At 41.1% G+C, this 22,233-nt stretch overlaps 1 protein-coding gene across 5 annotated transcripts in view; it reads right to left on the bottom strand.

Moving 5' to 3' along the window:
* myo7aa (myosin VIIAa) overlaps window positions 1-20,795 on the bottom strand; it is a 44,766-nt gene extending 23,971 nt beyond the window's left edge. The window contains exons 1-18 of one of the 5 annotated variants that reach the window (XM_067507504.1): window positions 20,683-20,795; window positions 20,486-20,553; window positions 16,275-16,343; window positions 7,731-7,844; window positions 7,188-7,340; window positions 5,856-6,040; window positions 5,573-5,694; window positions 4,998-5,140; window positions 4,460-4,573; window positions 4,142-4,210; window positions 3,987-4,071; window positions 3,536-3,612; window positions 3,117-3,236; window positions 2,623-2,765; window positions 2,318-2,528; window positions 2,083-2,218; window positions 1,641-1,747; window positions 1,250-1,303 (exon numbers count right to left, since the gene is read on the bottom strand). In XM_067507504.1, the coding sequence (XP_067363605.1) occupies window positions 1,250-1,303; window positions 1,641-1,747; window positions 2,083-2,218; window positions 2,318-2,528; window positions 2,623-2,765; window positions 3,117-3,236; window positions 3,536-3,612; window positions 3,987-4,071; window positions 4,142-4,210; window positions 4,460-4,573; window positions 4,998-5,140; window positions 5,573-5,694; window positions 5,856-6,040; window positions 7,188-7,340; window positions 7,731-7,844; window positions 16,275-16,292 (1,851 nt within the window). In that variant the 5' untranslated portion in view covers window positions 16,293-16,343; window positions 20,486-20,553; window positions 20,683-20,795. Of the gene's footprint in view, window positions 1-1,249; window positions 1,304-1,640; window positions 1,748-2,082; window positions 2,219-2,317; window positions 2,529-2,622; window positions 2,766-3,116; window positions 3,237-3,535; window positions 3,613-3,986; window positions 4,072-4,141; window positions 4,211-4,459; window positions 4,574-4,997; window positions 5,141-5,572; window positions 5,695-5,855; window positions 6,041-7,187; window positions 7,341-7,730; window positions 7,845-9,067; window positions 9,621-16,274; window positions 16,344-20,485; window positions 20,554-20,682 lie in introns of those variants that run through there. The other 4 variants (XM_067507505.1, XR_010914650.1, XM_067507501.1 and 1 more) reach the window with 4 other exon arrangements.
* Between the last annotated feature and the right edge of the window lie 1,438 nt (window positions 20,796-22,233).

The following is a 22,233-nucleotide window of genomic DNA, read 5'->3' as shown; positions in this document are numbered from 1 at the left end:
CTCCGTCAGGTTGGCCTTCACGGCCTGGTTGTGCTCTGACCTGCACCTTTTATACACAGCTACAAGCTTTTCCAAATCATTTCCAATCAGCCGTATTTCCCACAGGTGGACTCCAATCAAATCGTAGAAACATCTCAAGGATGATCCGTGGAAATAGCTTCCAGTTTTAAGCGTCATGGCAAAAAGTCTGGAAATACATTTCTACATGTGATTTGTTTTGCTTTTTATTTTAAATAAATTTGCAAAGATTTCAAACAAACTTGTTGTTGTTTGCTAAGAGTAATTAATTAGAAACATTCAAAATGTGTTGCTTGTCAGGAAGGTTCTGAGCGGGTTTATGAACACTTGTAACGTTTGGAAAATGTGTTATTCAAAACAATCACAGAACCATTTCTCAGAAAATGACTCATTTGCTCATTTATGATGCATAAATGTGCCTCACCACCAGGGAGAAATTCCGGTGCCACAGCAGCACAGCAAAAAACTACATCCAAAGTTAAAAGAGTCATGAGAGCAATAATAATAATAATAATAATAATAATAATAATAATAATAATAATAATAATAATATTAAAACGTATGCCTACGTAGCTTTATCAAATACAGTCATTGCAATTATCAGATTTGCCTGTGGCGGGTTTTTAACACTTTTTCTTTAAAAACTCAGTAATATATGTGTTTTTAAAACAGGTTTTAATAAAATAATGCTCTGACTGTTGATAATGCATCGTAATAAACAGCTCTGCAATAAATATCTTGATGCTCTTTTTATTTACTTCTATTTGCATAAGAAGAATATTATTTGTGTAATACTATGTTCAGGATATTAGTCAAAAACCATTTGACATATATAAGATGAACTTAACACTCTAATGGTCACAGGAAGGAACTACAATATTTTAATAAACTTGTAGGTAATACATAGTTAATGTAAATAAATTATTAATAATAACAGTGTTATCACAAGTCTAATATTATATCTAAAACCATCAGTAACATCAACGTTGCTGAAAACCTTATCTTATCATATCTGTATCTTGAATTTTCCTGCCCCCTCATGGCCAGAGAACAGGGAAAGTTACCGAGCTTTGCCGTCGTAAAGTTTAGGAAATAAGGTTTAAACTTAGCTCCACCAGACTAGAAATAAGACCTTCTATTCTAATTTCAGGAGTGAAGATGTGAACTCATGGAGGTGGGTTTCTAGTGTTGGTTTACATCAGGTTTGGAGAAACTGTAATTTTATTTTTACCTTGGTAAAGGTGCTGGCAGATATCAATCTACCAGGAGCGTAACCACACAGAAACTGGCAAGAAGCAGCACACAGACATGCACATCAACACACAAGAGGAAGAGAAAGGAGTCATTTCACCTTTGAGCTGTACATTACTGAGAAACATGCAGGTAAATCAAGTCATGCAGGAGAGTTTGAGCAAGTACAATTTATTTACATTCTAGTCAATGAATTTGCAAATTTAAAAAATATACATTTTTGTGCGCAAGTGGAAAAGTTCCTAAAAGCACCAGATTTCATTTTGTCTTGTCAGTGTCCTCATTTTATGATTTTCAACATTACGACGTGTGTGTGTGTGTGTGTGTGTGTGTGTGTGTGTGTGTGTGTGTGTGTGTGTCTCCATCATTACCATAGCAACATCAGCCTGGAAGATTTGTTTGATGAACTTGTTCTTGGAGGAGTGAACCAGTTGGATGATGTCTCCATATAAAGTGTCTCTGTTCTTCTCCAGGAAGCCTGTAGGACACACAGACAGACGTGTTACCTTGTGCACACAGCAAACAAACTGTTCATCAGAGACAACAGAAGCAAACACTTGAAACTGGCTTCGTTACAGTTTTGTAAAGTTCGTTAGTTAGTTTAAAACCCACATTATTATTCTGTGAAAACTCTTCACACAGTTTGCTTTGCCACACAAACATGTGATGGCTCCTACACCACACAGCAGAAGATCCCGAACAAAGGCCATTGGGTCAGTGATGATCACACGCTCTACATAAAAACACATGTGGTCTATAACTAATTTCATTGCTACTTTAGAAGCTTTGTGGCGCGTATGAAGTGACTCTGACCTCTTGTTTCGTAGTAAACCACACCAGCAAAGTGGTGGATTCCAAACTGAGTCTCATAGTTGTTCTTTGGAGGGATGTAGTTAGTGTTGAGTTTGTGTTGAAAGTTCAACTTGTTCAGCATCGTGGTGTCTGTGCCCTGCGGGAGACACAAAGACAGACAGAGTTTAGACACATGCATCAGTCTGTTCATTTAAAGCCCCCTGAACCTTGTTATCCTGTGTCCCCCCATCCAGACCTTGGGGAACCTGCTCTCTTCATCGATGAGTGAGATGATGTTCATGGGCTTGATGGCGATCATATCCAGAGCATCCTGGTTGTCCGTGAACTCAATGTGCTGCCAGTTGATGTGCTCCAGGTTATATTCCTCCTGCTCCAGCTTGAAGACGTGACGGACGAAGAACTGCTGCAGGTTCTCGTTGGCGAAGTTGATGCATAGCTGCTCGAAGCTGCAGGAGGGCAGGTGGGACGCGACAATGAACCTGCGATGGCACCGAGGAAAAACACCTTTCCTGTATTTGTGGATGCGTGTGTGTACTGTACCTGTTGATGGTGAAATTCTCAAAGCCGAAAATGTCCAACAGTCCGATGCAACGTCTGAGAGTTTTGGGCTGCAAGGACGGAGGCTTATAAATGGCAGCGTTGATCTTCTCCACGATCCACACAAACAGTCTTCCATAAATACCCTGCACACACACAGACACACAAAAAGTCACCATTCAACCCTTCAAATCAGAAAACCGTGAAGCAGTTGTCACACTTCTCTGCTGACCTGCAGGTGGAGATAATGTGCTAGGAAACACAGTTCCAGTGAAGAGCAGGGAGGAAGAAGACAACACTGACAGGAAACAGAACATTTGTTTATTCAGTTTCTACAGGGAACTTCCTGTCCTGGATCTCACTCTATTTTCTCCTATTAGATCTCCCGTTCAGTGCCATACATATTAATAATATGCCGGGATTCTCTGCAATGCCTCAATCTTTTCATTGATGAGTTAATTACTAAAAGACCATTTTAATAACGAAGGGTTTTATACCTTGACAAAAGCGTCGCGTACATCCAGAGCCTGTTCCATGCTGAGTGGTGTGGACACCGTCTCTCCTCTGGTGATCAGAGTTCGGCTGGTCAGACAGTTCATCAGGTCCTTACTGTCCACCTGAACACACACACAAGTTTGCTTTCATCTCCGTAAACTTTATTATCTGAAGTTTTACCAAACGGGTTAAATGTTCAACATCAAAGGTGTGAAAATGCACAGCAGGGACTTGTGGCACCTTGGTGTAAGGTGGATGAAGAAAGAGGTCTATTAGCATCCACTAAGTAAACACTAGTCTCCCTGCATCCACTGTTTCCTGTAATATTCTGTACTGTGCCTTTAGTAGGTAGAGTAACATTATGGATGACGTTCGCACTCTGCTGCGTCAACAACACATCGAAGTGTCCAGTCATTGTCACCTCAAGCAGCGTGGCAGCAGTGGTGAGGTGAGGGCTGCGGAGGACCTCACAGGCGTCCAGGTTGTCGTAGGTACGAGCTGCAGGGTCAAAGGTCAACAGAGCATCAGTGTGTTTATCCACGCAAAAAGGATGAAAACGAAGGAAATACAAATCAGAAAAATATGACTAAAAGGAAGACGTACACTTTTTCTGCAGCCCTGAGTCGTGTATGCAGTTAATGTGTGTTCATTTCAGCAACCTCCAGCAATAGGGTGGGGGGCTTTTTCAGAACCACAATATGTGACAAGCACTTGCTGCTGCTTGGCTTTAAGTACGCAACAATAATTACTGGTATTCAGATGAGTGTACAGCACCAACTCATAATAACGTTCAGAGAAGATGTAGAAAGAAAATATATCACTGTTAAAGTGTCCTAACATACAACTAATGAACCTGTTTTTTGTTACTTTACCTTCATATCTCAGGTTTCCCATGTGTAAAATAGCAGCCAGCAGTTTAGAAATCTCCCAGTTCTCTTTGTCTGTAAACATCAGTACCTGCAGAGCAAAGGATTCGGTGAATGACACACAGAGCTAATGACTCTCTGCTGGTGGTTTCCATCAGTACCTTCATTGCAGATAGGATGTTGGAATATTCTTTCATGTCGTCTCGGCCATCGCACACTGTGCAGTTACCCTGCAGAGAAACAGCAAGGTGGATGAGAAACGGTGTCAGTTTTACAGGACAAAGACTAATCATGTCTTCACACACAATAATCTCTGTGTTGTCAGTGTGCGGGCTGGAGGTTGTTAGAAAGTCTGAGTGCAGCGTGTATTTGATTGTAGATACTAGCTGGACTGAGACTAACGTCTCACTAAGAGCTTCACATTGTCCCCGCAGCAAAAGCTGAGGCTGACGCTACAAGAGAGTGAAAAAAGTGTTCACTATGGTCAGGTAGGTGTAGTCGGCCGCCTTGCTCAGCCCTAGTTTCTTCTTTTCATCTACGCTCATGCCTCTGAGCATGCAGTAGAAGATGTGGTAGTTCCTCTCGTCGTAGGCCTGCAGAGAGACACATATTACATCAGATTGATGAAGATAAGAATGGGATGTGGTGAGAAGTACAGATACCAGACAATGACATAACACACATTTATACAGTAAAATGGGGGAGAATACTATCATATACTGTTTAATGTATTTGTGCAAGTAAAACAGAACACGGAGGTTATAATAATCTTACACAGAGTACTACAAAGAGTACTACAAAGTAACTGTATTCTATCTTATTTACTATTTTAATTGTTTCTGTTCTGCCTATGAAAACATACATGTATTATTTGCTACATTTTGTTTCAGCATATGAATTCTACTGATCATTATTCTAATTAAATTAAAGGAGAACATCATTTGTACTTTTATTCACTCTACTTTTACTTTACTTTTCACTTTACTTTTTTTAGCGTGTTGTCCTTTTGCATCGTACCTGTCGACAGACTCTGGATTTCTCCAGCAGGTATTGCTCTATCTTCGCTCCCTCTATGGCTCCTCTCTTGTTGAAGTGGATGTCAATGTATTTCCCAAAGCGAGACGAGTTGTCATTACGGATAGTTTTAGCGTTGCCAAATGCTAGAGGAGAAATATGAGAAACCAGAAACCATGTGAAGACGTTGTAGTAGAGTATAACCACCAGATGAAGACACTATTGTTTCAGACTTTTGAGGATCAACACTTGGTCAATGTGCAGGCTTCATCTGACATAGGAGAGAAGGTGGAGACATTAGACGCATGCACTGAGGTGTGACGCTGTGGGTGAAGCCTTCACACTCGCTGTTAGAGTGTAAGTGAAGCCTGTGGTGCACTGACAGCACACTGGATGTAATGTGCAGATGTCCCACATCCAGAATGGGACGTTGGACAGTATTCTTAATGCTGCTTTCTCCCAAAGCTTGTGTCAGAAAGCTTCGACTGCTTAGAGACTGAGTAACAACTACAGCTAGACGCTTCATCTCCGTGTGTGTGTGTGTGTGTGTGTGTGTGTGTGTGTGTGTGTGTTCCTACCTTCTAGGATAGGGTTGGCCTCCAGGACCTGCTGTTCAATCCAGGAGTGTTGACCACTGATGGCTGCCAAAAACTGAAGGATCAGTTTAGTGCTTTCTGTCTTCCCTGCTCCAGACTCACCGCTGTCCAGCCACAGACACAGGACACAATAACACAGCAGTATTTTTAATGCCGTACTTTTTATTAGCATATTTTACAAACCCTCAGTGAGACTTGCTGTCTGGGGGACTCACTGTCCTATACTTCTATGACTTTTGCAGATCCTTGATCATCAAATGTCTACCTGATGATGCAGCACTGGTCCCGGTTGTTCCTCTGCATGTTGAAGTAACAGTTGTCAGCAATAGCGAAGATGTGCGGTGGTATTTCACCGATCTTCTTGTTGGTGTAGAGGCGGATCTGGTCGGCCGTGTAGATGGGCAGCAGCTGATAAGGGTTCACGGCAACCAGGATGGAGCCAGTATACGTCTGACCAAAGACCAAAAGAGAATTCAATGATTAAAGATACAATGGTGATTTGGGATCCTGGCCAGCAGGTGGTAAAAGTGCTGGGATATTTTTAGTTGAGCAAGTTGTGCTAATGCATCACAAGAAAAGGCCAAAGTACAAAATCAACTTAAAGTAAAAGGATGCGAGTTCAATGTTCATAAAAGGTTGATTTATTTTATAACTGCAGTCTTTGTCTTTTTAACCCCAATAGGACGGAGATGCCTGTGGTCAGCTCAGCTAGAAACAGACATTTAACAGCTCAATTTACAGTGTAGTGACCCTTGAACATTATCTTATCTCTTACAGAGATAAAGTTAAAAATCTTGGCGTTATGTTTGACCCAGTGCTCATTTATTCACCCTATTTAAGATGAATGAGGTGAAGATGAGGCCAAAACGTTAGAACCAACTCTTCTTTTAATGCACTACAGTACGACTCCATTGGCCTAAATAATTATCATTTTTCTGACAGTTTCAACCTAAAACGGAGAAATTATAACCTTCTGTACTGGATTGCATTAAATTGCACAGATGGTCATAATGTTATGTGTGATCAGCATCTTAATGACAGACATAATCAATGCAAACGTCGTGCATCATTCCATAATGACATGTTCATCATATTAACTTTCCAAACGTAAAACATTCCAAACGTGCAAACAGTCGAGTAGGTAACAAACTGCTTGTGGGGGTCTTTGAGGCCATGCAGGTATTACATTAAGCGTTGTGCATTATTGGTCAGCTGAGGCTGGGTCTCTCAGGAGCTGACTTACCCGGCCACCACAGTTTGTCTTTAGATGAAACAGGAAGAAGGAAGGGAAGGAGGATGTCGAGCAGACAGGAGAGTAAGGAAACAAGAAACTGAGTGATGAGCGGAAACAACAGCAAAAGTCTGAAACTGCTGGAGAATCACTTAAGAGCCAGAACACGGGTCATAAACTACTGTCGCTGTTTTAACAGGAACTATTTTCTACCCATTATATTTACAATATATTAAATAAAAGTACTGCAGTGTATTTTACTGTCTTCAGGTCTCGACAGGAAAAGCACAAGTAGGGAAATAGTGCACGTACATCAGCAGACTCACAAATCCAGCTACCAGAGTTTATTAATACAGTGTTACGCACATATATGAATTTTTCTCTGTATCTGATGAACAGGTTGCGGAGGATTCCAGCTTCGTTGAGGTCCCCCAGGCGGATCATGTCCTCCACACCGTGGATGGAGGTGGGATGCATCGGCTTGATGTTGGTGGCGTTCTGGGGGGAGATCCAGTGCTCCTACAGGGTAAAGGGGAACGTTAGGGTGGGCCGCAGAGGTAAACATGAGCCCACTGCTGCAGGTTCACGTGAGTGTCAGAAGATTGTTTGACTTGAATCCAACATCACATAGTTGCTCTGGAAGCGGCTGCACTGACAGAAAGTCATGCAAAGCACCGGCCAAAGGCATTTATGTTGAATAAGAGACATAATGGGAAACTCTTACTCTTCAGGTGAAATGTGTGTGAATGTGTTAACTTATTCAGAAAACTTAACATCAGCAGATTTGCTGAAGTCCCAAAAATCCCTCCCTTGGTGGATCAAACACCACATAACAGATAAGCAGCAGCTTAGGCAAGAACAGGTCGTTAAGTGGGATTCGTGCAGCAAAAACCGTGTTTCAGCACTTACATTTCCCTCATCGTCCACCACCTGGATCTGTCCTGAGTCACAGAGTTTGACCACTGCGCCGACTGGCACCTCAAACTCCCGACCGCTCTTCAAGTCCAACCAGACATAGTCGCCCTGTAAATGAATCAAGAATTTAATTTGAAACCAGGATCAGAATCCAAGAGTCAAAACAAAACAACAACAAAAAAAGGTCGAATCAGCATCAGTGACGTAATCAGATCAAAACCAATAAGCAGAAGAAATCAGAGTCTGAATCAGAATGTTATTAAATGCTTCCAGTCTAAAAGATTCGAATTAACTGGTGGCCCAGGCAGACAGTCCACCCCGAAATGGAAGCTCCTGGAAAGGAAGAAGAAAAAAAAATGTAGCAGGAATTTGTTGAGGGAGGACAGGGAGGACATGAGGACATGTAACCAGCAGACAGTGGGTACGTAGGAGAGGAAACTGGGGAGAATCTATAAATAAATGGCTTTGGAATGAAAAGGTGGCTGTGAAATCCTCCCGTCTTACTCCCTCAATGCAGTTACAGTGGATGTGACACAGAGTCACTACAACTGTGACGGAAAGTTCTGTCCTCAGTCTTTCAGGATACTGGAAGTGTCTTTAAAACTTCATGTCTTTTTCAGAAAATCAGGATGCAGCTTTGCTCTGTGATTCTTAGCAGCAGTGATTCTAGAAACGGGAGGGGGCGGAGCAAAGGAGTTCATCCAAATGGACGCCGCCAACCAAACAGCTCTACGCTTCTCTTTAAAAAAAATAAATAAATACAAAATGAATCCATAAGTCAGGACCACAATGTTATTTTTTTGGGGGGGGGGACTTGAATGCAACAATAGTAGCACATTCAGATTCACCTTTTATATCTAAAGATGTCATTTTCACCCACAAAGCATTTTCTACTGTTTCTGTATGTGACATTACAAAGTGTTTTTAAATGTTATTTGATTTTTTTGTTAGCAGCATTACTTTAGTCTGATTATATATATTAAAGCTTTATGGCCTGAATTGCTAAAGCAACCTTTAAAGAACAATGTCCAGAAAGTTACTTATTTTACTTAGGGAGGGATTCAGACCGTCTCAGCCAGTCCAGGTTACAGCATTCATCTTTTACCACGACTACCAGTGACTCAAAACAGGTTGAGACAGAAACCCACATTCTTCTGATTCACCAGGGATCATTTCACAGCTATGCAACCCGAGATAAGAAAACATCTATTTGTCCTAACTACACCACACATACATACTGTATCTTACGCAGTACAAATACCACAGAGTGAAGAGCTGCAATTATGACACACCAAAGTCTAAAACCTGTCTCGCACACAGGTGGAGCTCACCGGCAGCAGTGTGATGTGCTTCATCACAGTGTTGACATTGCGTACCAGCGCCCATTTGGCCGGATCCTTGTCATAAAGTTCCACATAGTCCCGACGCTTGTACATCTTCACATGCACTTTACAAACTCACAAACACACACTCTGAAGTCAGATGGAAGCCGTCTTCTCTTTCATGCAGTAACTGAAAAGTGTCTGCGAGTACATATGGAAAGGTGTGTAATTTTCTGCTGTTTGTATAGTTTCAGTATCCTCTGTGTCTCGTTTACACCCAAGGATGGAAAATGTCCAGCTAAGGCTTTGTTTAGGTCCACAGGGTAACACATTTATTTGTCATAAAAACAATGAAATGTTCAAAAAGTTTAATTCCTTTACACTATGGTCACAGAGTAACCTGTGTTTCTTTTCCTGGGGTTCATCTAAAAAAAAAAAGTGTCAAACGTCTTAAAGACCTACAGAGTCACATAAAACCACATCCTGGTTTGTGATCCGTTTCCCTGTCTATGTCTTGTCCACGGTAAATAAATCTAAAAGAAAGAAAAGCAGTTAAAAAGGTCTAATAATATAATCCAGCTCTCTTCCACATCCTCTGGGGAAAGTCCTCCTGCTCTCTCTCCCTCAGTCCCTGTCACACACACTGTTAACCCAACCTGCCCCGTCGCCCATGGCAACAAGATGTCCCTTCCTCCTCAGGTGTGTCCTATGGTGTTGGATGTCTATAGATATTTACTGCGATGTAAATTCCGCAGATTATGGAGGAGAACAAGCTCCTGATTAACAGAGCTAGTCACATCTTTATGTACAATATAATTGTTACTTCTGCTCAGTAAAGTGCAGTATTTTAGCTATTACAACAAATACTACTACATCTAGAATTTTAGTAATTGTTAAAATAAGAGTTTAAGAGAAAATGAACATTTTGCGAATAAAAGAATGTCTATAGACGCAGAGGTTTCTGTGGTGCTGAACCACAGAAACCGTCATTAATTACATCATCATGGCTTGTTTTCATGGCATGTTTTCTGAAGAAAACCGTAATGTTTTCATACACATTTGGCTGTTTAGCTAATGTTCCTGACATAGTCACATGAAGATTATGTAGCTGACGTTGAGGAGCAGGACAACATCTCAAACAAACACTTTGCTGCCGACGTCTGTTGGTGGGTTTTCATTTTCCATAAAATTCCACCTCCACTGTTTGACTTTGTTCGATCCAGCTCTCACAGGGTTTCCAGAGGCCTCGTAGAGCAGGGAAGCAAAACCAGAGTCAGCCGAAAGCCATCGCAATCATCCCATTCTACCCCTGGTTCCCCACCACACCCTCTTCTACACAGTCACACACCAATCGCCCGTTTCATCCCCCAGATGCCCCCCATACAATATTTTACTGAAACAGGCTGTGTATCTGTGCTGGTCATTTATTATTGTACAGGTTGGGAGGTTAAGACACAGAGCATGGAACAGTATAAACACCTATCAGCCAAAACAGAACACTGTCAGTTTTTTAAATGTTCAATTATATCATATCATATCAGTTTTTTCTTTAAATATTATAAACTACTGTATGCGGGTTGTGCCCCAGTCAACTGTGACCTTTCTGTGTGGAGTCTGCATGTTCTGCCCGTGCTCGGTGGGTTTCCCCGTTTCCTCCCACAGTCCAAACACATGCATGTTAGGATATTTGGTGAATCTAAAATCCCCCGTTTGAAGGGGGGTGTGAATAGCTGTTCGTCTGTGTGTGTCTCTCTGTGTTGTCCCTGAGAGACCGGCTACCTATCCAGGGTGGACCCCACCTCCCGCCCTATGGCAGCTGGGAGACCTTAATAGGATAAGCAGGTACAAATGTCACAAATGCCTGTCAGCACATAAAGTGGATAAAATCAGCTCCATTAGCTGTGATCTTTGACCTTTCATTATATAATTATGACCTTTGATTATTTATTAATTGCTGTTTTACCATAATGACTGTACAATTAATGGTTTTCTCAGTGAAGTAACTTTACTTTAGTACTTTCCTTTTATTTATTTATTTATTTTTTTAATTACTGCTTTTGTGTACTTGTACCAAGTCTGCACAGAGATTATCACGTGTTCCTGTTCATAGAGCTGTTTAGCTATAGACAGCTCGGACTGGCCTTGGTGACCTTTGTCCTCCATCACGTTATTAACCACCAGTCCTAATGTTGTGGGTGATCCGTGAATATAAGAGGAGGAAGAGGAGACACCAAAGTTTTTCCACTATAATATAAACACTGCTGTACATTGTCTTTTCCTTCCATCCTCCTCCTCTGTAATGTTAGATGTGATTGTAGAACAAATGGTGAGTGGTGTGTGTTTGATGGCTGTTGGAGTGTGTGTTACATACGTGTCAGTTTAATTAAGTAAAAACTCCATCTGGCAAACTAAGCCATGTGAACATTACACTACCAAGCAGCTGTCTCACACACACACACACACACACACACACACACACACACACACGGGCTATGACAGCGTAGACAGGAGCGAGCAGGGCCAACAGCAAACTATCAGAAGCCAAATGTTGAATTATTTAACAAAAGGATCTGTTTAGTGTCTGACTTATATATATTGTGTCTGTGTCCTCCTGCCTTTCTCTTATATCTTTGTCTTTGTCATCGTCCATACATTTCACCATCTTTTGCTTTACGTCATATAAAGCAAATTTGTTAAGAATTCATGTACCAGTGGGTAAATTGATAAAATTCACATGAGCTTGGCAACTGATCAGCTCACACGGACAGCATTGAATTTAGTTGTTAAATCGCAGGCAGCACTACAATATATTTAAGTTCTATAATCGTTAAAAGTAAGTGAAACACTCACATTGTATGAGTTCAGTGTGGATCATTTCATTACACCCATTTCTCAGTCAGCAGGCCCCCAACAAAACAAAGGACGAGTCCACTGAAACATTCTATGGAAAAAGCTTCAGTAATTTTGGCTGATACTTTCTTCCCTCCTAAGTGACTTACAAGTGAGGAAAGCAGCAAAAAGGTCATAGGGACTTAATGGAAATTGTTTCGCAGTGTGTAGGAACAGTGCTGTGACGCCTTTGGCTGGTCAATAATTCGACGTGCTGCTGTGTTCGGGATCATCTGGAGAGGTTTGATCGTGCAGCTGTTTGCTCTGTCATGCACCCACATGCCTGCACAGAGAATTGAGAAGCACTTTCCAATAGGTACCGTTTAAAAGTTAGTAACAACAGACAGAAAATACAGTCTGATTACTGATCAGCTGATGTATGTTTGGCCCCTTCTCTCCCTTCACAACCGTCTGTATCACAGCGGCAGGAAACATGATTAATACAGTGCTTTAAAGGCCTCCCCAGGCTTTTTACAACAGATCAATGCAGCCCCCACGTCAACCACACACCACAGCACATGGACACAGCCATGGGGCATTTCATGACCCACTGACTGCCAGTGTGAAACACCAGCAGAGTGGTTCATTTTCAGGATCGAGGTTTAACAGCATCTGTCAGAAATACAGGAAAATCCTCATCTGATTCAGCCCAATGATTTTCTCTTTTTTCTAAGTTGAAGTCACAGTTTGTTTTAATGATCTTCCTGAATGCCAGCAGGGACAGGTAGTTCTCACAGAGCACGCAGGCCTACAGGCTGCAGGAAAGCAAGCAGGAAACCTTATACAGTTCACTAAGAGACTTTTAACGGAGACTTTCTACGGCAAACAGCAACTGTTTCAAGAGAGAATAAAGCAAATTAGGTCGTGTAGTATTTAAGTATAAAACAAAGAATTAAATGAATTCCATGAGATGTAAACCTTCATGTTTATAATTGTGAAAATTCAAAGGCGCTAAGTTCGCAGAGACCGAGCTTTGGACAAATGTGACTGAGACGAGCCTCAGGTCCGGAGTAATGTTACTGTAGCAGCAGTGATGTAATGATGGATGGTGTGTGTTCTCATCATCTCCTTCAATAATTCAGGTCAAACACTAGCTGGGTATTCGCTTACAGCTGCTAATGTCAATCCCATGTAAAGGTAACAAACTACAGGGGAGACACAAAACAGGCCTTTGTGGACACGTCCACGATTTCTGGTTATAGGACCCAGAGCTTAAACTACGAAACAGGATCATTAATCACTAAGTCACATTCATCCTTCTGTTGTTACTGGTTAATAAAGATGTAAAAATTAGAAAGATGAGAGATATCAGCTCCCCGTTCATAAATAAATGACTAAAATCATAATCTGTGGAAATAAATAATTTTCTCCAGATCTTGTTTTAACGACTTTTGCATTTATGGGGACGATGCCGTTTTACTTAAGTGTCCATCAGGGGCTATTAATCCTACATTACATGTTTTTTCTTTGCTTTGTGGAGATTTCTAAAGCGGGTCTATGTCTGGAAATACATTTTTCAGCTGGCAGCTGAGTAACAGTTGTATAAAAACCTGCAGCAGGTGAATAATAATCCGTAAAACACTAATAATATTTGCAAAGCTCCATCGTGGTTCCCAGTTTTAACATGGTCTGAGCAGAGAGTCGTACCAGTAAAACGTTTTGGTTGGAGACATATAGCTGGGTGCAAACATTTTCATCCACTTATCTTCAAAAAAGATTATTTTTGATCATTGTAATATGCACAGTAGCTAGTAGCACACGTTATGTTTTGTCTTTTCTTGTGCACAGTGGATACATGTTCAGGTCCTCAGCACTTACAAACAAGGCAAATAGAGGCTCAACATGTTGTCCAGTCAATTCAGATCCTAACTGCAGGTTTTTGCAGCACGGTGTTACTGCATGTAATCCACGTTCTGTCCGGGATCTGTACATTGCAGATCAGTCCAGCTCTGCCCTCTGCTGGTCTCTGCAGTTACACTTCCTGTAGGGGTGGGGTTTTTTTTTTTGTCCTTTCAGCTTATCGGTGAGTTCGGGGTCGAGGCCTTGCACCTTATTTTTTAATTCTTTGTTCCGATGAGAATGAAACCGCCCCTGATGTAAGAATTAGGATCAAACAAAGCTCTTCAGCTCAGTGTTCTCATGACGATGAGCTGCCAAACTCTGCACACTCAGCCACCTGGCAATATGAAAAACATTGAAGACAGAACTCTTCTGCAACTTTCTGTGCACTGAAACCATTTTAAAATCTATTTATCTATCTATCTGTCCTGTCTTGCACTTGTGTCTCATAAAACAGAAATATTTAATTCACATAACATTGGGTTTTAATGTCTTCTGCTTGACTTTCTTGATTTTTTCTTTTTTTTTCTTTGTTCCTCCTTTGTAAGTTGCTTTGGATAAAAGCATCTGCCAAATGACTAAATAGGAATGTAAATGTCATATGATTGATTCAGACACTTCCTGCTCACCTCATTTGCATTTAGATGGATAATTTGGACAAGTCAAAGGTCACAGGGTGAAATGTGCTGACAAGCTAAATGAGCTGGCATTTGTCTGTGAATAAACACATCCATAAAAACTGACCGTCTCTCCTTTCTGCTTCAATGAGCAAAGAACGTTAATCTTTGGAACCTATTCTGCCTCTAAAACGGCCGCAAATGAATGACACAAGCATGCACTGCAAATGTACTGGGACAAATTATTTCACATTTGAGATCCAATCCATGGTGGAACAAACACATGGTGCAAAATGTGATGCTAAAAGTTAGGACACATAAATAAATAATGCTGGAGTTTTCTCCTTGCATGTTGTGACTAAAGATATGCTTTGTTTTGTTATTCATTATTAGCCAATTAAATGTATTATTTACTGTAAGTTAGAATTTCACGTGTTTGGTCGGATTTAGTGCATTATTTGTGGAATTGGTCATTATTGTAGTTGGTGTACTGTCGGTTCAACAGTGACATAAAATGCATTTTATGTTTGTGTACTGAAGCTTTTTGTTTGCGAAAAATCATCTGCTGCAGCCAGAAATAGCCCCAAGCAACACTGAGCAAGAACAGTACGGTTGTTGTTGGAAATGAAACACAAGTGACGAAAACAAAAACCAAACAAATCACTGACCCACATCAGGGAAGATAATTGCTGCATGTCCTCACCAGCAAATACTGTAACCCTGGGATAAATAATTCGATTTTGTGCTTATGCAACATGACGATAATCAAAGTATTTCAATTGGTTGTCTTAGTTACAATCACCACACAAAGTCATGATGCATCGCATCAACAAAGGTTGTTGTATACAGTTAATAAACCCTTACAGTTTGATAACTCCATCTGTCAATTATCTGTAACTGCTTATTCTGTTGGAGGTTGCAGGCTGCAGGACGGCGGGAGCCGACCCCAGCTGTTATAGGGCAAGAGCCACAAGCCTGTGGAGACACAAGGCTGCAACCTTCTAGCTGTGAAGCATCAGCACAAACCACTCACCCTGCTGCTCTGTGTAATGTAAATTTGAACTTTTTCAAACTTTTGCACTGAACTGTAACTGGATCCCAAACAAGCCCAGTCTCCAACAGCGTTAAGAGGCCTGAGTTTACCTTGATGAGGGTGGTGTATCTGTGGCTGAGACGGCGAACATTGGGGTCCCAGCCTGCCAGTGGCCAATCAGATTCCCCCATGTTCATTTTTGTTGTCATGGTTACCGCATGGGATTAAGATCCTCCCAGCAGGATGAGTGTGAACACGACTTTAAATAAGTAAAATATGAACGCTTCTTCCTCGTGTAGATGTAAATGGGTGAAAGTTGGTCTCTTCAGGTCTGTTTTACTTAAATAATCCACAGAGACTTTAAGTGAAAAAAAGAATTAGCTCGGTGGATTAAAAAGGTCAAAAAGTATTAAAAATAAAAAACGTTTTGAACAAAGCACCAGCCTCCTCAGAAAGTCTTCACTTTTTCAAACAACGTGAGCCGCAAATGCTGAGCAGCTACAAACGCATTTACTGTTGTCCTACGCAGATGGATCAAGAAATCTCCTTCAGCCTGGCAATGAAAATGTTCAGCTGTTAACAAGTATTAGAGCGTGTGATGAGACAAACATCCAAAGGGCCGATCTGTGTGTGTGTTTGCTTGTTTTATTGGCTGAACCCATGTAGGCCTCCACGGTGGGAGTGGGGTCGGGGGAGCACACTGTCAGAGCTGATTAGTCGATGAGAAAGGCTGACAAGTTCAGCGCCACATTAACTGAGAATCAAAGAGGCCGACATTAAGGTCAATACACGCACACACACATTCACCCAGCATGTGGTGTGAGCCGTGTGTCCTTACCTGCTGTAGAATGACCATGGTTCTGGTTCCGGTCCTTATGACTGGACATCAGCAGTCACCTGTAGATGCCTGAGAAAGACGGAGAGAGAAATAAGGACGTTTGTTTTCACACTTTCAGCAGTGAAGGTCTGAGAGCTGCAGAGTAACTAAAGTGTGAACAACTGGACCAGAAAAAGAACAGATAAACTCACTGACCCTCTTCTAGTTTGGACCATTTGTTTCCCATAGCAGAGTAAAATTAAAAGAAACTCAAAATGTAAATACAAGTATACTCAGTGTATTTATGCAGTGCCAAATCACAACGGTAAGTAAATACTTAACTGCCACCTCTGACATTATAGAGCACGGTGTATGTAGCATGTACAAAATATAGGTATGTGTGTACGGAATAAGTAAAATCAGGGTAAATATAAAATCAAAGAAAAGCACAAAATAAAAATACCTCATGTGACATAGATAGAATATACTTTTTACACTAAAACAAGAGTCTCCCATCTCAGGACAGGCAAAGAGACACTGAGTCAAAGAGTGTGATTTCCTCAGTCAAGGTCATTCCACTGTTTTAGAGCCATGATGGAAAATGTTCAATCCCCTTGGTTTTTAACAGGGAAGTTCAACAATCCACAAACAGCAACTGTGTGATGATCTTAAGTTTCATAATGGCACATATTGAGGTAAAAGATCAGAAAGATAGGATGGAGCAAACATTTTAGATTTAAGGACAATGGGACATACAATCTTGTAGGGAACTCAGCCTACTAAGACACACCTGAGTGTCATCAGGGAAAAAGAGGGGACGACCACCCTCAGTGGTGCATGATGGTCCGCACACGCGATTGCGAGAAAGTGGTGGAAAAACAGACCAAACAATAAAATCAAAGGCTAAAAAATATTGACACAGCCCTTTTAAAGAAAAGGACCCCTGTCTAATTTCCTCTACTTCCACCTATATTTAATATTTTGGACAATGAGGAGAAACGGATGTGACCTGTGACTGACTGTGTCAGTCGTAGTATACTGGGGTATACTGGGGAGGAGGAGCAACTGCAGCTACCTGTTGAATGTCTTGAGTCCTCGTAAATTATTCAGGGTCTTAAGAAACGTCTGTTTTGTTTGGATCGTCTGAAGCAAATCAGAAGAGTTTCACCTGTTGTACTAAATTTAGGACTCGTTCTTAGATCCTTAATACTGTCAAACTTCATCTCTGATGAATTACAACCAGGACTAAAGCATCAAACTCTTCAGGTTAAATTGCTGTGATTTGACTTGGTATTAACCATGTGATCTATTAATCAGTTGAAAAAGAAAAAAAGACTCGTATTACCAACCACATCACATCTGCACAGGCTGTGAAAATAACCTCATTGTATCCAATAAAAGAGACTGTTCTGTATTTAACAGGGAGTTTACGTCACTTATTTTCTGAATAAACTAAACCTGTATTTACCTTTTGGGACTGTTATTAGCTGACAGCAGTCTCCCTACAGTAAATATAAAGTCGCTGCTGAATCTAACTGACTCATGTAAAAAGCTGCTAACTCTGTCCTAATGTGACAACATATGCCAACAAACACAACTGAAGCTCATTAATTGTGTATCTCACTCGTGTAATCTGACTGAAAATCCAGAAATTCTGTTTCTGACTGCTGTCGGTTTCCACAAACAGCTTGTACATCAAGTTAACTGTTCAGATCTTCCCTTCGTTCCATCACTGACCTTTGTCGATTCAGAAAACTCCAAATGAAATAAACTCCTCATAATAACGACAGGAAAAATTAATTAGCAGCCTTTGAACAGAAGGGCACACACATAAAGGAAACACATGAAATGAAACAAGAGCATCGCTCTCTCTCTCTTTTCACTTAACAATCGCTGCCTATCAATATTTCAGCAGCTAATTAGCCCAGCAGGGGTCTGGGACAAAGGTTGTGTGCAGCCATGGCCTCTGGGTGTGTGTGCTGTGTAAACATATCAACTTGAGTAACTGCAGGTAAAGACAAATTAGCAAAAAACGTGAGCAACATTCCAATAATAAAGCAAAAACAAGACGACAAAGCGTCAAAGCAGGAATCAGGAAAATCTGCTTTATAGATTTATGGAGCAGGGAGGGAAGGAAGGAGAGAAAGAGGAAAAGTGGACATGGTAAAAACAAGAGAAGAGCAAAACAGATGCAGTTACACTGAAATAAAAGGTGGAGACAAATGAAGAGGGAAGAGGAAGAGGACGCACAGGCAGAGTAAGACATGAAGCTGCTGCTCTGTGTCTCTGATCCGACTGAGCAGCGTCTGAAATTCCATCAATGACTTAACCACATTTATCTGGTTTATATCAGTGTAAACATTATATTTTTGATGTGTTTTCGTTTGTTGATGAAAAAAATAACCTTCATTACAAATATTAATTTGTGGATAAATAATTTACTGTTGCAACAAGCTCCATCTTGTTTGTCTCCTAACGAAGTCCACTGTTCCACAACTCTTTGGTCTCTCGTCCCATCTGTCCAGCTTCTGCTGCTTGTCCACAGTGATGGTCCAGGATAGTCCACATGTCCCCTCCCCATCAACGTCTTCCAGCTCCACCCCACACATCAGCCATGGTGGACAGGGGTCAGCACGGGACAAACTGTCCCAAGGCTGTCCGTGATCAACAGGTATGAGAACACACAGGGAAACACACCCACGCCAACACCTGGGGTCTCAGTCGGTGTGTTCTGGATCATCTCTAGGGTCTCGTATGAAACCCACCAGTGGAATGTGCACAGTTTGCAGCCTGGTGACTTGAGCTTTGCACACAAATGAGTTTACGAGGGGCCGGATAGTGGTGACTCAGCAGGACAAAAATGAGCCAACGTACAGTAAAGTCACCTACAGCCCAACTGTCCGCTTGGTGTGTCACGACCTTTGACCCAGTGACAGCTGGGACTGGCTGCAGCAACCTACAAGCCTAAACAGGGTGAGCACTAAAGGAAATGGATGGATGGTTCCAGAGTCACAAAAGAGACAACAGGATTACGTCATTTGTTACACGTCTGTGTCGACCTCTCTACGGTCACTGGGCATCGAGGAGTTTCCTCAACTCCCTTCTGATACGGTGCAACACGACTTTATTATCAGTTTCCAATGAAACTCGTAATGAATCACAGAATCACTACACAAATAACACAACAATGATCACATGTGATTTCGCCATTAGCTGTTCATTTCATCATCACATTTTAAACTGACCACAAACAACACTGCCGTTGTTTCTCCGGGTCTCAATGTCTGAAGTGTTAATCTTGACGTGACCTCGGCTACACCCACCTCTGAAAATTATACCACGGTGTTTACATCAAGATAAGAGTGAAACCGCTTGGTGAGTACTCAGGGAGGGGCCGGGAGTCAAAATCAACCTGCTGCACAGTCAAATTCAGAGGGTGTAAAATCAGATTTGGTTCAGTAATTTCACTTTCACAGGTGTTTCAGTGCAACAAGCTGCCTACAGTGTGTTGACTGAAAAAATATTAACAAAGTATTACTAAGGTGGAGATGAGCTAATCGTACAGGAAACTGTGCTCCGTAGAGAAAAAGGCTGAAATTATTAGTTTTCACAAAACTATGATAAGTTTATATTCACCGGACAAAACCATAAAACCCTGATTTTGACCTAAACCCAACCTCCCCTCTATACAAAGATGTCATATTCCCGGTTCTGGTGCATGCAATGCTATGCAGAGAGTACAGATAAGAAAAATCAATCCAAACAGAAAAAAGAATGGAAGCATTTCAACCAAGAGGTTTGCTCACACATTGCTTCATGAGTTCGAGTGTTCGTAGAGTGTTCATCTCTCAACCTTTCCAATATTACAGATGATTTAAGAAAAGTCTAAAAAAAAAAAACTAATAGAATTATAAATAGCAGACATGTTTTTCTTTCTTAGCAGTCAGAAACCACCGTTTGCTTTATAATAAGTAGTGTTGCTTGTTATTACTCCCAAACTAGGAGCAGCTGATACATGTATAATTAATACTGTACAATACGATACCATCTGAAAAGCCAGTTCTAATCTTAGAGATACAACCTCATTAGAAAACAGATGTTTGCAGCATTGAGAAATGTGCAAACTGCTGACATTATATAAAATAGGAGAAACAACTCAGCAGTGCACAGAGCGAGGAGATTGTGCAGAAAACCAACATGCTTGGATGAGCCGGCTGACTGACTGCTCTTACCCCTTTCGTGTGATCAGGAATCTTTGTGCTCTTCGTTCGTTTTGGTTTCAATGCAGACGTCCTGCTTCCTGGACAGGTAGATGAAGAACCAGAGAAAAGAGATACTTGACTTTTCCTTCAAGGGACCTGAAAAACCCTATAGTTCAATCCTTTATTGGAAAAAAAGAAAAGAAAATGTGTTTATTCTTTTTCCCAACCTCAGATCAGCCGCACAGGTCTTCAGGCGTCTTTCTGTCTTCCCCTCCTCTCTTTCCTCCTTGGCAGGTGCCACTCTGCCCCCCGCTGGTTTCTCTCCTGGCTACCAGTGCTGAACTCTCAGAGGTGTAAGGAGTGAATGACTCCCTCCCTCCCTCCTCCCACTTTCTTGTTGATATTAACCGTGACACAGAAAGCTGCTCGTTTACATAGAGAGAGTGGGAGTCAGTGGGGGGTGTAATTAGACACACACACACACACACACACACACACACTTTTTGTGGGTGGAATGCAAAACTAAATATGTCCACGATCAAGAGCAGGACACACGTTTACTGAAATAATAAAATATATGAGCGCACACATTTAAGAGCTCTTCTATTACTATAAGGTGTTAGAAATCAATGTTCTTAGAATTTCTACCTGTCAAACGATGTCATACAGTACAATCGACGGCATCACAGATAAGTTAAGCATCATCCAAACAAATTCAGGATGAATTAACAACAAGTAAAAGTGATGTTTTAAGAAGGTTTAAGATGATGTTTACAAGAATGTAGTATAAGATAAATTTGAATTTAAGGTCAAGAAATTGTTAAATGAAAAGCTGAAAAGCTGTTTATTGTTTATTTGCTTGTGAACTATTAGACATCTTTATTTATTTTCTCATTTACCTCTTAATAGTTAGTGGATATTAAGCGCATTGAAATTAGAATAAAGCTTTGGCTTCATCCCGCTCTCTTTCAGCCTCAAAAAAACGGAACAATAAGTATCATATAGTGCAACAAGACCGACTGTAAATGGTACAAAGATGCAATGATATTCACAAGGAATGTTTTATTTTGATTCCGAAAACATGAAATGTGGCTGTGTGGATGATGATCTGTCGACCAAATGGTTGCCAGTCACTTGGAAGCAGAGCTGGTGGTTCTGCTGTAACCTCTGAGGGAACTGGTCCACTGCAAAGCACTTTTTAATTTATCCTGGACCCTTCTGATGTGTGGGCTTCCTCGTCTCACAGAGATCCTTTGTGCGCCTCCATAATCTTTCTATTCTGCAACTTTGAAAACTTCCTAATGCTCGAATACTGTCTTCACTTCGCTCTTCACTTCGTTTCAACTCCATTTTTCTGAGCCTCTCAATTAACAATTAACTTGTTCCCTCAGCCAGGACATCCACTGTCGAAAGGTCATTTGAGAAATTTGTCCATCTGCACTTTCTCATCAGTTGGATGTAAGTTGGATGATTCTTGTTTGTACATTTTCTTTTAGTTTTTACTTTGTTGGGTCAGATTTGGTCGACTGTGCAGGTAGTGTCTGATCCTGCTGTTGTTGTCTAAATGTTGTCTATGGTCAGGATGCTTCTGTCATAGCTGTTCGGTAATATTCATGAGTATCTGTTATTTTTGCTTCATGTCCTGCCTGAATGGTTTGATGCCATTTTCCTTTCACATCTCGCTGAGTATCCTTGTTCTGGACACGTTTGATCTTTCCATCCGATGCTACCTTCCACTTAAAGCCTCCATTTTAGCTTCAAGAAAATCACATCCTTTT

The sequence above is a fragment of the Channa argus genome, chromosome 6 (assembly GCF_033026475.1).
Source record: "Channa argus isolate prfri chromosome 6, Channa argus male v1.0, whole genome shotgun sequence".
NCBI lineage: Eukaryota > Metazoa > Chordata > Actinopteri > Anabantiformes > Channidae > Channa > Channa argus.
This window is presented reverse-complemented; position numbering and strand designations above follow the sequence as displayed.